At 42.5% G+C, this 16742-nt stretch overlaps 1 protein-coding gene across 3 annotated transcripts in view; it reads left to right on the forward strand.

Annotated features, from left to right (window-relative positions):
• CSNK1G1 (casein kinase 1 gamma 1) overlaps nt 1–16742 on the forward strand; it is a 79017-nt gene that overhangs the window by 19200 nt on the left and 43075 nt on the right. For all 3 annotated transcript variants that reach the window (XM_040413767.1, XM_040413768.1, XM_040413769.1), the window contains exons 2-4: nt 986–1378; nt 6646–6686; nt 12620–12689. In XM_040413767.1, the coding sequence (XP_040269701.1) occupies nt 1198–1378; nt 6646–6686; nt 12620–12689 (292 nt within the window). In that variant the 5' untranslated portion in view covers nt 986–1197. The remainder of the gene's footprint in view (nt 1–985; nt 1379–6645; nt 6687–12619; nt 12690–16742) is intronic.

Below are 16742 nucleotides of genomic sequence, written 5' to 3' on the forward strand. Positions count from 1 at the left end.
TCACCCTCGCCCACAAAGCTTTCCGCAGTGCTGCACCCCTGCTTCTCCTCGCTCCTCTCTACCTGTGCTCTACATTATGCTGTGTGAGCGGGCACTATGACTAGCCTCTTCCATAAACCGGATCTCCCATCTTCAAGACTTCTCTAGTGCTCCACCAGTTCTCTGGAACGCTACACCAGACAATTAGATTAATTCCCAACATCCACAAGGGAGCCCTAAAAATATATTTACAGTCAATTCATACCCCTGTCCGCTATATGAGCAGGACCACATCCATAAGGCCTCTTTTACACAACCGTTTTTTAATTATTATTATTATTATTTTTTTTCCCCACGGGCCGTTTTTTGTGTACTGTATACGGAACCATTTATTTAAACGGTTCCGCAAAAAAAACGGAATGTACTCCGTATGCATTCCGTTTCCGTATTTCCGTTTTTCCGTTCAGTTGAAAGATAGAACATGTCCTATTATTGCCTGCAAATCACGTTCTGTTGTTCCATTTAAGTCAATGGGTCCGCAAAAAAACTGAACACATACGGAAATGCATCCGTATGTCTTCCGTATCAGTTCCGTTTTTTGCGGAACCATCTATTGAAAATGTTATGCCCAGCCCAATTTTTTCTATGTGAAACGGAACATCGGATTCGTTATATATATTTCTCTTATATAATGCAAGCACTGTTACCTATAGAATGTTCACATTTCATTTAGGAAAATCTGTAATTTCCAAAGTAGTGCAACATGCTACTCTATTCTTCCCTTCAAAATGGCTGACACCATTACAAACTCTATGAACCCATTATGAGCCAGTGGGATCCATCGGGCACCACTGGTGTCTAATAAGATTAGTGCTGTTGATAGTCATATAATGAGAGGTTTGCTCCCCTTTTTTCTCTATGTATAACCAGGCTCCCTGTTTAAATGGAATTGACAGGACAAAGTGCTCTGTTTACTGACTTTAATTTAATTTTTCTTTTCTCAAAGGATACTATGCGAAGCCTCCACCATGAAGTTGCTGAGTGGATGTGAGATGGTACCTTGGCAAGTCTGTGCGGTGATGTGATCAGCTTCTTTGGCCCCTGCGGGTACTCTGCTGGGTCATTTTTGGCCCCCCCCACAGTTTTTCTGCCTCTGTGGTTTGGGAGTCTCCTAGCATCAGCTGGGATTTGGAGGAATAGCTCTTATGGTATGTTAACATGGACCATAGCAACAGGGAGAAAGATGACCGACCACGAGCAACTAAAGCTTTGCCAGTACGGACTGGTCATAGCTCCCGGCCGTCCAGCTCGACCACCTCCTCAGGGGTTCTTATGGTGGGACCCAACTTTAGGGTGGGAAAGAAGATTGGCTGTGGAAACTTTGGGGAACTACGATTAGGTAAGATAATATTGATATATATTTTGCAATCTGTAACATAAATGTGATATACTTGTTGTGTGAATATTCCCATTCACTATATGGCCTTAAATCCTACTTTTTTTTTTTTTTTTTTTTAACCTGTATTTGTGATTGGGGGGGGGTTTTAGTAACCCTATTTACGTGTGTATTTTTAGTGCAGAATCTGCTTAACCCCTTCACGCATTATTACGTACATGTACAGTCATGTGAAAAAATTAGGACACCCTTTGAAAGCATGTGGTTTTTTGTAACATTTTTAATAAATGGTTATTTCATCTCCGTTTCAACAATACAGAGAGATTAAAGTAATCCAACTAAACAAAGAAAACTGAAGAAAAGTCTTTTCAAGATCTTCTGTAAATGTCATTCTACAAAAATGCCTATTCTAACTGAGGAAAAAGATAGGACACCCTCACATGTATTCCCTCTTAAATTGGCTCAGATCTCACACAGGTATATCACACCAGGTGCACATAATTAGTAGATCGTTACTCTGCATGTTGAACGAGGCTTGCCCTATTTAAACCTCAGACATTTAGTTTGGTGTGCTCCTGACTGTTGAAGTGAGAGTGAGCACCATGGTGAGAGCAAAAGAGCTGTCAGAGGACTTCAGAAAAAAGATTGTAGCAGCCTATGAGTCTGGGAAGGGATTTAAAAAGATCTCAAAAGATTTTGAAATCAGCCATTCCACTGTCCGGAAGATAGTCTACAAGTGGAGGGCTTTCAAAACAACTGCCAACATGCCCAGGACTGGTCGCCCCAGCAAGTTCACCCCAAGAGCAGACCGCAAGATGCTAAAAGAGGTATCCAAAAACCCTAAAGTGTCATCTCGAGAACTACAGCAGGCTCTGGCTACTGTTGATGTAGAAGTACATGCCTCTACAATCAGAAAGAGACTGTACAAGTTTAACTTGCACGGGAGGTGTGCAAGGAGGAAACCTTTGCTTTCCAAGAGAAACAACGAAGGCCAGACTGACATTTGCCAGCGATAAAGTTGACAAAGACCAGGACTTCTGGAATAATGTTCTTTGGACAGATGAGTCCAAAATTGAATTATTTGGACACAACAGCAGAGGACATGTTTGGCGTAAACCAAACACAGCATTCCAAGAAAAGAACCTCATACCAACTGTGAAGCATGGAGGTGGAAGTGTCATGGTTTGGGGCTGCTTTGCTGCAGCAGGACCTGGTCAGCTCACCATCATAGAATCCACGATGAATTCTACTGTGTATCAGAAGGTGCTTGAAGAACATGTGAGACCATCAGTTAGAAAATTAAAGCTGAAGCGGAACTGGACCATGCAACATGACAATGACCCAAAACATACTAGTAAATCAACCAAAGATTGGCTGAAAAAGAAGAAATGGAGAGTCCTGGAATGGCCAAGTCAAAGTCCAGATTTGAATCCCATTGAGATGCTGTGGGGTGACTTGAAAAGGGCTGTACGTGCAAGAAACCCCTCAAACATCTCACAGCTGAAAAAGTTCTGCATTGAGGAGTGGGGTAAAATTTCCTCAGACCGATGTCGAAGACTGGTAGATGGCTACAAGAACCGTCTCACTGCAGTTATTTCAGCCAAAGGAGGTAACACTCGCTATTAGGGGCAAGGGTGTCCTATCTTTTTCCTCAGTTAGAATAGGCATTTTTGTAGAATGACATTTACAGAAGATCTTGAAAAGACTTTTCTTCAGTTTTCTTTGTTTAGTCGGATTACTTTAATCTCTCTGTATTGTTGAAACGGAGATGAAATAACCATTTATTAAAAATGTTACAAAAAACCACATGCTTTCAAAGGGTGTCCTAATTTTTTCACAAGACTGTACATGAGGGAATGCGGCTTCTGCATGCTGTATGCGGTGATGCCGGCAGATTAACCCTTTCACATGCCGTGTTTTTTTTTTTTTTTGTTTGTTTTTCGCTTTTCCTGTGGATTTGCTGCAAGTTTATTCCTCTGCCTTTCAAGGGGTAAATCTGCAGCAGAAATCCTAAGTATAAGGCCTAATGCACACGACCATTGTGTGTTTTGCGGTCCGCAAAACACGGATGGCGTTCATGTGCGTTCCGCAATTTGCGGAACTGCATGGACAGCCTTTAATATAACTGCCTATTCATGTCCACAAAGGACAGGCTGTTTTTATTTTATTTTATTTTTCATATTTTTTTTCTTTTGAGGAGCGGAGAAACGGATGTGGACAGCACACGGAGTGTTGTCCGCATCTTTTGTGGCCCCATTGAAGTGAATGGGTCCGCATCCGAGCCGCCAAAACTGTAGCTCGGATGCGGACCACAACAACGGACGTGTGTATGAGGCCTCAATTGGCATAGTATCATTTGTTAGCATGATCAGCCATATTAAACCAGGCATATTTCCTGGTAGGTATTGTTTTAATCAGCCTTATCAACCCTATCTGTATGCTGCAGATATTTAAGTTTTTTTTTTATGTGCAAATTAGCAACTTGGAGCACCAGGGGGTCGCCCAAAGCTCTTGGTGCACTGCTTCTGTAATGACCCAGTGCGCCCTCCCCTTTGTGTGCTTACAATTTAGCAGTGGGAAAGCCTCAGCAGATCTGCCATATGTGAACTTGTGGGTTCATATGTGGCATCATTGCTGAGTTTTGTGGATGATATTTCAGAGACTTGAGATGAAATGTTTCTTGTCCATAGCAGTCCAGGTTCCTCATTCAAGACACCACTACAAATAAAGGCAAATGTGGCTGACTGTAAATGTTAGGACATGTAATTGGCACCTTGACATCAAATTTCCTTCTGCTAAACATCTCAAAATGTTCTGGGTAGAAACAGGGATGTGTAATAAAGGTACCACCACAAAACTGTGGGAGCTGCTTGTGCTCATCCCTGGATCAATCGATCTTCTCTATTGGTGGTCTGTCTTTTCCGTCCGGAGCCTGTTCGCCATGTGATGTGCCCTTGTATGACCACTGCTTCCAACAAATCCTAAACGGCTAGGTCAGAACGGCATGGTTGGTGTGCAATTCTCAGCACATAAATCCTGAATGTGTGCATTTACACTTAGGTATTAACAAATCATACCAAACCTGGCGATGGAGATTTTCATATGAAGGTTAAAACAAGGTTTTTAACTGAAACAGAAACTCTGCTAAAAAGGTGAGGATGTGGTAGACTGTTTGGATTACCGTATTTTTTGCTTTATGAGACGCACCCGATGATAAGACGCACCCCATATTTTAGAGTAGAAAAATAAGAAAAAATATTTTTCATCAGACCTCATCAGCCCACTCGGAGCCTTATAAGACCTGAGATTAGCCCATCAGTAGCGCCAGACCTGACTAAAATGAAAAAAATCATCTTACCTGTCCTGCGCTGCACTGTCACATGACTGCGTGCATCGTCAGGTCATAATGCGCGCACTACGTCCTGACGCTGTACGGGGTCAGGACAGTGCAGCGCAGGCCAGAAAGATGGGAGCGCGACAGCTGAAGAGGAGCCGTGGCGCAGACCAGGGAGGGTAAATATTACCTGCGCTTGCGGCTCTTCGCTTCCCGCTCCTAATACATACTAGTGAGCACTTCCATAATGGAAGCGCTCACTAGTATTCGTTTTATAAGACGCACGGACATTTCCCCCCCCCACTTTTGGGGGGGGGGGGGGGGGAGTGCGTCAGATAAAGCAAAAAATACGGTAATACTGTATGGAGATCAGTCTCCTTACACTATTAAAATGTATGGACTTTGATGATCCAAAGTTATGTATTCACAAAGTCGTGCGTTGAATAAGTTCAGTATTTGATTTTTAAAGTGAAAAGCCACTTCAAAACTTGAATCCGAACAGAGTTACACTTTAAAAATCAAATACCGAACTTATTCAATGAAGTTACGCGTGACTAAATAACTAGAGCTCATTGGAGCCCATACATTTTAATACTGTACGGAGATGGATGTATTTACCCAGAGTTTTGAACTAAGCGACTTCAGATGTAACATCCACTGCAACAAGACATAAGGTAGGTCTACTGTATCAGCAAGGTCTGATTTCAAAGCAGACTGGGGTGTCAAGATGTGCTGTATAAACAGGCAAGGTTGAAAACCGTAGTCTCGGTGGTTGGCCAAGGAAACTTAGTGCAGCAGATGAAAGACACATCTCGCTTACTTTCCTTCTAAATTGGAAGATGCCCAGCAGTCCCATAAGCTCAGAACTGAAGGAAACCAGTGAAACCAAGATACGCACATCTTCTGTTTGAAGAAGCCTGGTCATGAGTGTTCTTCATGGAAGTACTGCAGCCAGAAAGCCATAGCTTTGACTTGGAAAGGAGGTAAAGTGACCCAACTGTGCATGAAAACTTAGGACCTGGGGTGCAGAAAAATGTCAGCAGGTGCTCTTGACTGATGAGTCAAAATGTGAAATTTGGCCGTAATAAAAGGCAGTTTGCTGAAGGGCTGGAGAGATACAATAAGGAGTGTCTGTAGGCAAAAGTCAAGCATGGTGGAAGTTCCTTGCAAATGTGTAGCTGCGTTACAGCAAATGGAGTTGGGGATTAACTAATGGTGTCCTCAATGCAGAGAATTTCAGACAGAAACCTTTCAATCATGCGGTGTCATCAGGGAGGTGTCTGGCTCCAAATGTATTCAGCCAGTGTCTAGAACTATCTTCAGAGTAAAGAAGAACAAGTCCTGGAAGTGATAAGGCCCCACAGAGCCCTGATGTAAACATCATTGAGTCTTTCTGAGATTACATGATGAGACAGAAGGATTTAAGCAAGCCTACGTTCACAGAAGATCTATGATTAGTGCTCCAAGATGTCTGGAACAACATCCCTGTTCTTCAAAAACTGCAAGTGTACCTAGAAGAATTGATGCTGTTTTGATGGCAAATAACACTATTGTATCCCCCCCACACAGTACTGTATATAGTTAATGTGTAGTAAATGGTTGGAACGTTTCCATACGTAGGTGTGAATGGTATTAGCTTTGCCATATTCTGAAATTACATTGCTGCTATATTGTCTGTCATTTTAGATTGAAAAGACCTAAATCTCTATTCCCACTGCATGTGACCTTCAACAAAGAAGCCTTAAATTTTTTATGTATCACTTTAGCAGATTGTGTACATTTGTATTTCCTTCCTTTTTATACTTCTCTGAAATTGAAACATTTTTCTTGGTACTTGTGCAAATTACGATCTGCAAGAGTCAAAGGAGTGGGAAGTAGCAAGATTGTCAGGGTGACGGTCCTACAAGTGTGTAATTCTTTGTTCTTTCTCCTTCAGGCAAGAATCTTTACACAAATGAATATGTGGCAATTAAACTGGTGAGTATATGGCAGTCATGTTTGTGCTCTTGCCAGGACTACGTTTGTCTTCAGTTTCCTGACCTAAACCCCTGCTTCCTTCCTTTTCCTGCTGTGGAGCACATGTATAAACTATGGCTGGCTTCCTGGTTCACAGGTTACTTGGATGCTGTGAGGTGGGCAGCACCCTTGTCTGGCTTCTTCCAGAGATAGACCGTATAAATATCACTTTTCTCCAGGTTTACTCCTTTGTAAGCAAATCTTATATTGATCTTACGGCATCTTCCATTATCATGCAGCACCTTCATACTTTCTTACCTTCCTAGTGAGGGATGACCAATCCTAAGGAAAAACCCTTCACTAGAACTTCTAAGAAGCCGAGTGTTGGGGTCCATTCACACATCCGTGTGTGTTTTGCGCATCCGCAAAACACAGACAGCGGCAATGTGCGTTCCGCATTTTGCGGACACTAATAGAATATGCCTGTTCTTGTCCACAATTGCGGACAAGAATAGGGCATGTTCTATTTTTTTTCGGGAACGGAAATGCGGACTCGGAAGCGCGGATCCACATTTCCGGATCGGGGCCCGCACATCGTGCGACCCCATAGAAATGAATGGGTCCGCAATTCCGTTCCACAAAATACGGAATGGAATTGCGCATATGTGAATGGAGCCTTAGAATTTTCATAATTTTTATCCGTTTTAAAGGGAACCTGTCACCAGAAGGGCTCTATTGAGCTAATCGCATGTGCCCGCTGGTCAGGCTGGTGTGATGCATAAGGTTTTTTTTTTTAAAGTTCATAAAAAACAACCTAAAAATGTCCGTGACGGCATGAATATTGTCTTAGTGGGGTCACTGGGGCGTGTCCTAAGCTGAATCACTAAATACTGCTGGCAGTTGGAAGCAATGGGAATACCGGTTAACAATCCCAGGATTGCCGTCTCTGGTGTTGGTGAGGGTGTGGATGCTGGATACACAGTGGGTTTCAGTGTCTTCAGTGGTAGGTAGGCGTCCCTAGCCAGTGTCGGGGCATTCGACTGCACACAATAGGAGATGGGAATAGTGAGGATGCTGTTTGCATGTATTGGGATGGGGGACACTGTTCAATGTTTTCTGCTTTGTACTTGTATTTGATCTGTACCATTGCTATATTTGAAAACATCAATTAAAAGCATTTGATTTTGAAACGGATCATTTTAATTGTGTTTAAAAATAAATAAAAAGCATACAACATAGTTACAAGGAAATATAGGACAAACTGCAAAGGCAAAAATGCTGTATTTTTAATGGCAGTAATATATATTTTATTTTTGTATTGGAAAACAGTTCTTTGTCTCCAATGTTTTTCGGGTTTTGTTTTTGCCTCGGTGTTGGCTAAAAATATGACATGATGACCTTATTCTGTGGGGCAGTATAATTAGGCTTTATGTACACAACTGTTCATATTGCAGTCTGCAAACCTTGAGGCCACAATAGATCTGTGTACAATCTGCATTTTTCTCACTCCCATCAATAGAAAGCACTATTCTTGTGACAAGAATAGGATATCTATTTGTGGAATGGACATACGGATGCAGACTTTTTTTATTTTTTTTGCTGCGCACCCATAGAAATGAAATGGGTCCATGTGTAATCCACAAAAAAATGTGTGGATCAGACACAGATGCAAAATATGGATGTCTACATAAGGCATAACAACAATACCAAATTTATATAGTGTTTTACTACTTTAAATTTTTTTTTTTTTTTAAAAGTATTTATTTTTGTATCGGAAATGGGGATGATTTTTATTTTTTTATGTTTTGGTGGTTATTTTTTTTAATAAAACGTATTAATTATCTGTAATTTTTAGTTCTCTTAGAGGATTTGAACATGTAATCCACTGATTGCTTATACCATAGACTGCAATAGTATACCTTTTTGGAGTCTGTGGGACTTTTACGGGCTTCCTATTAAGCTCTGCCGCAAGAAAGGCTAAACAGGCAGTTAGCTGTGGCCCCAGGCTACCATAAGACTGATTGGAGCCCTATGGTTTCAACGTGGGAGCTCTAGTCTGAGGACAAAGGTAGCCCCCTCGCTCTAACTGCTCAGATGCCATTGTCACTATTGACCACGGCATCTGAAGGGTTAAGTGATCAGGATTAGAGCTATCTCCAATCTTAATTGGAGGCTTGACAAAGGCTCCATGGAGTGAGCTGAAACGTTGCTGTTACCACATGGGTTAATAAAACACCCACTGTTTTTCACGAATATTTGAGTGCTGCCTTGGCTCTCTTTTTGTACATATCTAACAAGACCCGGTCCGTAATCTGTTTCAAGGTATTGCACCAGTCTTTATTTGTGTGCTGCTCTTCAACTTTTTTCTTACATATCTCCAATCTTAGTCATTGCAGTCGGATGCCAGCTGTACACAGTTGGCCCCTTTTAGCATATAGAGCGGGTTCAGCTGATAAGTCTGCTCCATACATTTACACCACACCAGCAATGTGCAATTACATTGTGGTGCACGTGAGAGCTAAACCAATCTCATCCACATACAAAATTTTGGGAGAGAATTTATCAACCTGTCAAAGTATTCAGTGAGAAGTGATCTCCACAGACAAGGAGGTGTCAGCCTATTAGGCTTAGGGTACTTTCACACTAGCGTTTTTCTTTTCCGGCATAGAGTTCTATCCTAGGGGCTCTATACTGGAAAAAGAACTGATCAGGCATATCCCCATGCATTCTGAATGGAGAGCAATCCGATCAGGATGCATCAGGATGTCTTCAGTTCAGTTTTTTTGACTGATCATAACAAAGATAAAACCACAGCATGCTACGGTTTTATCTCCGGCCAAAAAAACGGAACACTTGCCTGAATGCCGGATCCCGTATTTTTTTCCATAGGAATGTATTAGTGCCAGATCCGGCATTCAAAATACCAGAATGCTGGATCCGTCCTTCTGGTCTGCGCATGAAAAAAATAAATGCCTGGTCCATTTTTCCGGATGACACCAGAAAGACTGATTGCAATGAAAGACGGTATTGCAATGCATTTTTCAGACCAGGCATTTTTCAGACTGATCAGCATCCTGATCAGTCTTACAAATGCCATCAGTTGGCATATGCTTTGCCGGATCCGGCAGGCAGTTCCGGCGACGGAACTGCTTGCCGGATCACTCTGCTGCAAGTGTGAAAGTAGCCTTAGTGGCCAATGTGAGAACTACATGATTGAAGGGATCTTTTAAAGCATAGATGGTTACATGAAAAACTAGCCACTAGTGTGCACTTCTTCCAGGAGCATACTATGCCCACGTAGTAAGTATCTTCCTCTTTTTTTAGGATTATTGGTCTAAAACAAAATTACTGAAACGTAAAGAAAATGTCACCAAAAATGTTATCTGCCAGTTAAAACCAAATAGAAACACCATCCTTCTTTTTTTTTTTTTTTGTAGCGTTATTTATATATACGGTATATTTTTTTTTCTGTACGTGATTATGGGGGCAGCCATCTTACCTGAGCTGTTCTTAACAGCGTTTAGAAAGCATTAATAAAATTGCATTATGGCAGCCCCATGACGCAACGGTCAGGAAGGGACCTCATTGACTTCTATGGCAGAGTTTTGTAGCCATGACCTGTGCAGAGGTCATTGTACAAGGAAAGAATAGATAAGATGTGACAATCGCCTATTGTGAATGGAGGATCCTGTCTTATCTATACACATAGGTGATATCATTACAGGCAGGATTAGAATGAGTTGTAGTAAAGTGATCTGTATAAAACAAAAGGTGGCGCCAATTAGGCATAGTGTCCAGTGCGAAAACTGCAAGATTGTATCTTTTTTATTTTAAATATACGGAATACATGGAAAATTTAAATCATCAAAATTTAAAATGTTAATGCCTTTTAACAATAGTCATGTAAAAAGGTTGAAAGAACTTTTGGGGTAGAGGATACTCCACCCATGTCTATAATGCCAACCAGCGGACTTGCTATGGAGGACCTAAAAGGAAGTCATTAAAGGGGTTATCCGAGTTATTTTTTTGTTCTTTCTATGTTCCTAATTAAGCAAATGTAACAGCTTTCCAATTCACTCACTATCTCCAATGCCTGGTTTCTCAGATTTCACTGAGGGTCACATAACCTGTGATGTCAGCTTCTCTCCCTGCTCTGACAAAGGTCATTTACAAGCCTGTAAACGAGATGTCACTGTGCTGGCCACGCCCCCTTCACTGCTGGCTGTGTGCTCTATCCTAGGAATCTAAACCCCTTCAGCTGCACAGCTCTGCAGGCAGTGAGGAGACAATGCTGGGCACATGATCTGACATACTAGAGAGAGCATTACACAAAAAGGTAGGGGGAAGATCCTGTGTGTATTAGCAGTGTCATTATACAGCTGGGACTTGTAGTCCTACACATACAACATGCTGCAGAGTCTCCCAGCACTCAGGGCAGCTCTTGTATTCTCTCCCTTAGCAGTGTCATTATACAGCTGGGACTTGTAGTTCTACACATACAACATGCTGCAGAGTCTCCCAGCAGGCAGACATGTCACTCAGGGCAGCTCTTGTATCCACTCCCTTAGCAGTGTCAGTATACAGCTGGGACTTGTAGTCCTACACATACAACATGCTGCAGAGTCTCCCAGCACTCAGGGCAGCTCTTGTATTCTCTCCCTTAGCAGTGTCATTATACAGCTGGGACTTGTAGTTCTACACATACAACATGCTGCAGAGTCTCCCAGCAGGCAGACATGTCACTCAGGGCAGCTCTTGTATCCACTCCCTTAGCAGTGTCAGTATACAGCTGGGACTTGTAGTCCTACACATACAACATGCTGCAGAGTCTCCCAGCACTCAGGGCAGCTCTTGTATCCACTCCCTTAGCAGTGTCATTATACAGCTGGGACTTGTAGTCCTACACATACAACATGCTGCAGAGTCTCCCAGCAGGCAGACATGTCACTCAGGGCAGCACTTGTATTCACTCCCTTAGCAGAGCAGGGGGAGGGGCAGAGATTGTTTTTATTGCAAGTAAACAAAGGGCCAGAAAAGAACCAGGGAAATGAGGAAAAATATATATATATATTTTTTTGCATAAAACTTGCTTAGCTCAGTTATATATCAGATTTTCAGTGCTATATTTTTTTTCCTAACTCGGATAACCCCTTTAAGGCCTCATGCACACTGCCGTGGCTGTATTGCAGCCCGCAAACAGCGGGTCCGCAATATGCGGCCACCGGCCGCGTGCTCCCCGCATCACAGATGCGGACCTATTCACTTGAATGTGTCCGCAATCTGGAGCTGCGGTGCGGAACAGAGGCATGGAAGCACTACGGAGTGCTTGGTGGTTCTGTTTTACCTGATCTTGATTCCTAATCCCAATTACTATTGATGAGTTGCACAGCAGTCGGGGGTCCGCCTCTGTGCAGAGTGTATTGACTGCATGCACTGTTCTAGCGCAGATGGACCTAAAGGGAATATGTCTTATGTCTTCAAAAATGACCTATTGTTTAAATCACATTTTTAGGTTTAACAAATTTCTAAAGAATGTATGATATTTAGAATTTTCCATGTCCATATCAATATTTAAACACAATCCATAAATTCCTGCAGTTTTCGCACTCACCCCTCAAGCCTAATAATAGATGCCACTTCTTGGTCTGTACAGATCACTTTACTGCAGTTATATATTATTCTAAAGGCACTTACACGGGCAGATAGAGCAGTCGATTGTCGAGGGGGAAGAGCTGCTTCCCTGCAATCCCCTGCTCGCTAGAGGAGACCACTGCTATTACATGCATGATTTGCCTTGTTGGTTAGCCTATAGATGCTACACTTCTAATTGGTCCTTATGTGGACAATTGTTTAACCACACTGATTTGTGTCCCAAAACGTGTTGGTTGTAAAGCTTGTTTTTTAATATTTTCCTTTTTTAAATTTTTTATTTTTTTTCCCTTTTCTTCCCCCAGGAACCAATTAAATCTCGTGCTCCTCAGCTTCATCTGGAATATCGGTTTTACAAGCAACTAGGGAGTACAGGTAAAAAATAAATAAATCAATAATTAAAGGCTACGTGCACCTTCAGAGGTGTCAGTGCAATTCATGCGCTTCTTCTTTGTGTGGTGCCAAATCAATTAGAAGTATAAGTATGTGTACACCATACTGCTTTAGGCCTCATGCACACGGCCGTCTTCTGCGGCCGAGAACGGTCCGTGGTAACCCGGCCGGGATTCCTTCTGACAGCAGGAGCGCACGGCGTCATTGGTTGCTATGACGCCGTGCGTTCCTGCTGTCAGAAGGAATCCCGGCCGGGTTACCACGGACCGCTCTCGGCCGCGGAACACGGCCGTGTGCATGAGGCCTTATAATGAGACCAGACACACAGGGGTAGGCAACCTCCGGCTCCCAGCTGTTGTGAAACTACAACTCCCAGCATGCATACTTGCTCTGCTCTTCTAAGAACTCTCATAGAAATGAATGGAGCATGCTGGAATTTGTAGTTTCACAACAGCTGGGAGCCGGAGGTTGCCTACCCCTGCACTAGGTGGTTTCATGAAAGCATCTTCTCATCTTCCCTGAGCCATGGTAGAAGAGGCGCACTTTATTCACATTACATTGACTTAAATAGCAGACATGACATCACAAAAGGGGTGTTCCTTAAGAAGAGACTATTGGCTCCTTAACCTGATAGGAGTGGTTTCAGCATCTTCAACTGAGTTCATAGGTATATTTGAAAACTGTAATACAAATTCCGTCTCTCACAGAGGCAATTTTTTATGATTGCGTTTTACTCATTTTAAGCTAAAAATATATATTTTTAATTGGTCTTTATTAAAAATGTTGAGGCGTTCTATCACAAAGGGTTAACTGTCTAGCTGTGTGAATCGTACTTTTTACTTTCACTTTGTGCCGGTCATCTAATAAACCTTATCTCTAATTTTCTAAGAGGTCATAAACACCTATTTAAAGGTGGATTTACACGCACCAATAATTGGCCAGATTATCATGAACGACGGTTCCTGCAAACGCTCATTCCCAATAATCTGGACCTCTAAATGTGCCGCCAATCATCCGATGAATAAGCGAAATATTCGTTCATTGGGTGATCCTGTCACTCATGCAGGCACTCCAATCATCGTTCCTGGGCAGCAGATTGTGCTGTCTAAGGCTCCATTCACACGTCCGTGGTGTGTTGCGGATCCGCAACACACCCGCCCGGCACCCCTATAGAAAAGCCTATTCTTGTCCGCAAGCTGCGGACAAGAATAGGACATGTTCTATCTTTTGCGGAGCTGCGGACCTGAAGATCGGGGCCGCGCTCCGCAAATGCGGATGCTGACAGCACACTGTGTGCTGTCCGCATCCATTCCGTCCCCATAGAAAATTAATGGGTCCAAAATCGCGGAACGGATGCGGACCCATTTGCGGACATGTGAATGGAGCCTAAACAGCGATCTACTGCCCAGAAACACAGATTCTGTATGGGGATGAGATCGCTGCATGCAAATGTGCAGTCTCCTTCACTGAACAAGCAGCCGGCTGTCTGGAAGGCACACATCTGTCTGTAAACACGCCTTAAGCCACTTTCTTACCAGTAAGATAAGAACTGAGCTATAATGAGTGTTAATATTGTCAGAGAGCAGAGATAAGGAGCCCTAAGGTGAGCTGGCTGACTGAGTATAGAGATAATTCAGCTCCTGCTACTACAGCCTCTCTGACCTGTACAGAAAAAGGGCTCAATATTTTTTATAAAGACCATTTATAAAAATGATTTATAGTTTTAAAATTAGTACAATGCAAGATAAAAAAAAATTGCCCCTAAAGGTGTACATGGCCTTTAAATCCTTAGTATAGTTTGCACTAAAAACCCTTTAAATTATTCTGAATTTTAGGCTGGTTTCACACGAGTGAACGTCACTCTCCAGACTCGCAATGCTGCCCCCGTCCTGAACTCCCAACACTGCCAGGGTCGTAGAATTATATTGATTTATGATGCTTTGTAGCCCTTTCAGTTCTGGAATGTATTAGATAACACTGACAGCATTTTGTCAGTTTTTTCCAGTACATTCCAGACCTCTAAGGGTTACATAGCATCATAAATCAATATAATGCTATGCCACCCCGGCAGTGCTTGAAGTTCAGGACTGGTGCTGCACCGCAAGTCCGGAGCGTGACACTTGCTCGTGTGAAACCAGCCTTATTTGGAAATTTGTGGTTACTTGTGGCACTCTCTGCATCCTCTAATGTGAGCTATTTTTGAGTTTAAGGGGTTCTCTAATAAACCCCCCTCTTGCAAAAAAAAATAAAATCTGTTTAAAGGGGATAAAAAAAACACACTCTGGACCCCGAATGGTCAGCTGTTTAAAGAGGCTATGGCGCTTGTGTGAGCGCTGCGTCCTCTTTATTGTTTATCTGCACGCGGTCTACATTGTAGCGGCGGTGCAGTGCAATTATACCTTTTCCTGTTCACTTGAGATGAGCACCATAAACCCTTTAAACAGCCGATCAGCGGGGGTTCTGGGAGTTGGACCCTGCCGATCTGATATTGATGGCCTATCCCCTGTAGACATTTTATCCACTGAAGACCTATATCTTGTTCTTTATAGTAGCTCATTAGAGGAAAATACGTTTTGAGATGAAATCTGTGCAATAGTTATTTACTCCTTATGTTTCCTCAGCTGTTCAGAAACAATTTTGGGGAATGCTGGCCTCACGATGGTATCTCTCTGATAGCTATGTACTGTACTTTTGTCTGTGTATACTGTACGCTAGCATAGTTAGAACGTTAGAACATGTAAATCAGTGGTCCAAATTCTTCCTTCTGTACTAGTGTACTGTACACTGCCTCTATGTCCTTTAAATAGTTACGATTAGGCATGTATTCTGCAATTTTTTAATTATGGTATAGATGTCCTTTTTAGTAAATTGAACCCGTTTTCTAGCTTGTACTGTGGTTGTGACACTGGTTGCCAACTAATGGCCAGGATTAGAAAAAGATGTCTGCTTTCAGCACCACACCTGTCCACAGGTCTTCAATGGAGCTCAGCTGCAATACCAGACACATCCCATGGACAAGTGTGGCGCTGTTTTTGGAATAAATCAGCCATGTTTTTCTAGACAATCGCTTTATTGTTGACCTGGACAACCCCTTTATCATTGACTTACTAATCGATATTCTTAAGGTACCCAGACACTTTGGATATTTATGCGTTAGTGTTCAACCTGCAGCTCCGCTCGCTGTCCATACATCAAGTCATAGTCAGATCTGCAACAGGCCTTTTGGTTGAGATGATGATGATGATCTTTACAACTGCAGCATCAGGATTTGAATCTTGATAGTAGAGATTATTATTCAAGTGTGTGACCTTTCGGCACGCAGGCCTTCCTCAGTTACTATGCCGCAGTGATGAAGTAGAACAAGGACGCAGCGCACACGTAAATATGTAAAGTCACATGTATATACGAGAAGCTTCACATGTGAGTTGACATATTTACGTGTGCGCTGCGTCCTTCTTGTTCTACTTCATCACTGCGGCATAGTATCTGAGGAAGGCCTGCGTGCTGAAAGGTCACACACTTGAATAATAATCTCTACTATCAAGATTCAAATCCTGATGCTGAAGTTGTATTTATTACTATAAGGGTCCATTCACACGTCCGTTGTTTCTTTCCTGATCTGTTCTGTTTTTTGCGGAACAGATCTGGACCCATTTATTTTCAATGGGTCCTGAAAAAAAATCTGACATTGAGCTGTCCGGTTTTTTTCAGGACCCATTGAAAATGAATGGGTCCAGATCTGTTCCGCAAAAAACGGAACAGATCAGGAAAGAAACAACGGACGTGTGAATGGACCCTAAACAAGGTTGGAACCCTACTTACAGAGTGCAGCAAAGATTTATTGCAAATGATAATCTTTTATATAGCGCCAACCTATTCCTCATGTTTTCTGTGGTGACAGCAATTAGAGGACCCGTCACCTCTCCTGATTCTGGACCATCTATTCTTATGGCTTTATGTTGTGCCATTCATTTATTAATCCTGCTAGAAGTTATGAATGAATTACTAGCAGATTTGGTGTGTCACCAGTTATCC

This window comes from Bufo bufo, chromosome 1, assembly GCF_905171765.1.
Source record: "Bufo bufo chromosome 1, aBufBuf1.1, whole genome shotgun sequence".
NCBI lineage: Eukaryota > Metazoa > Chordata > Amphibia > Anura > Bufonidae > Bufo > Bufo bufo.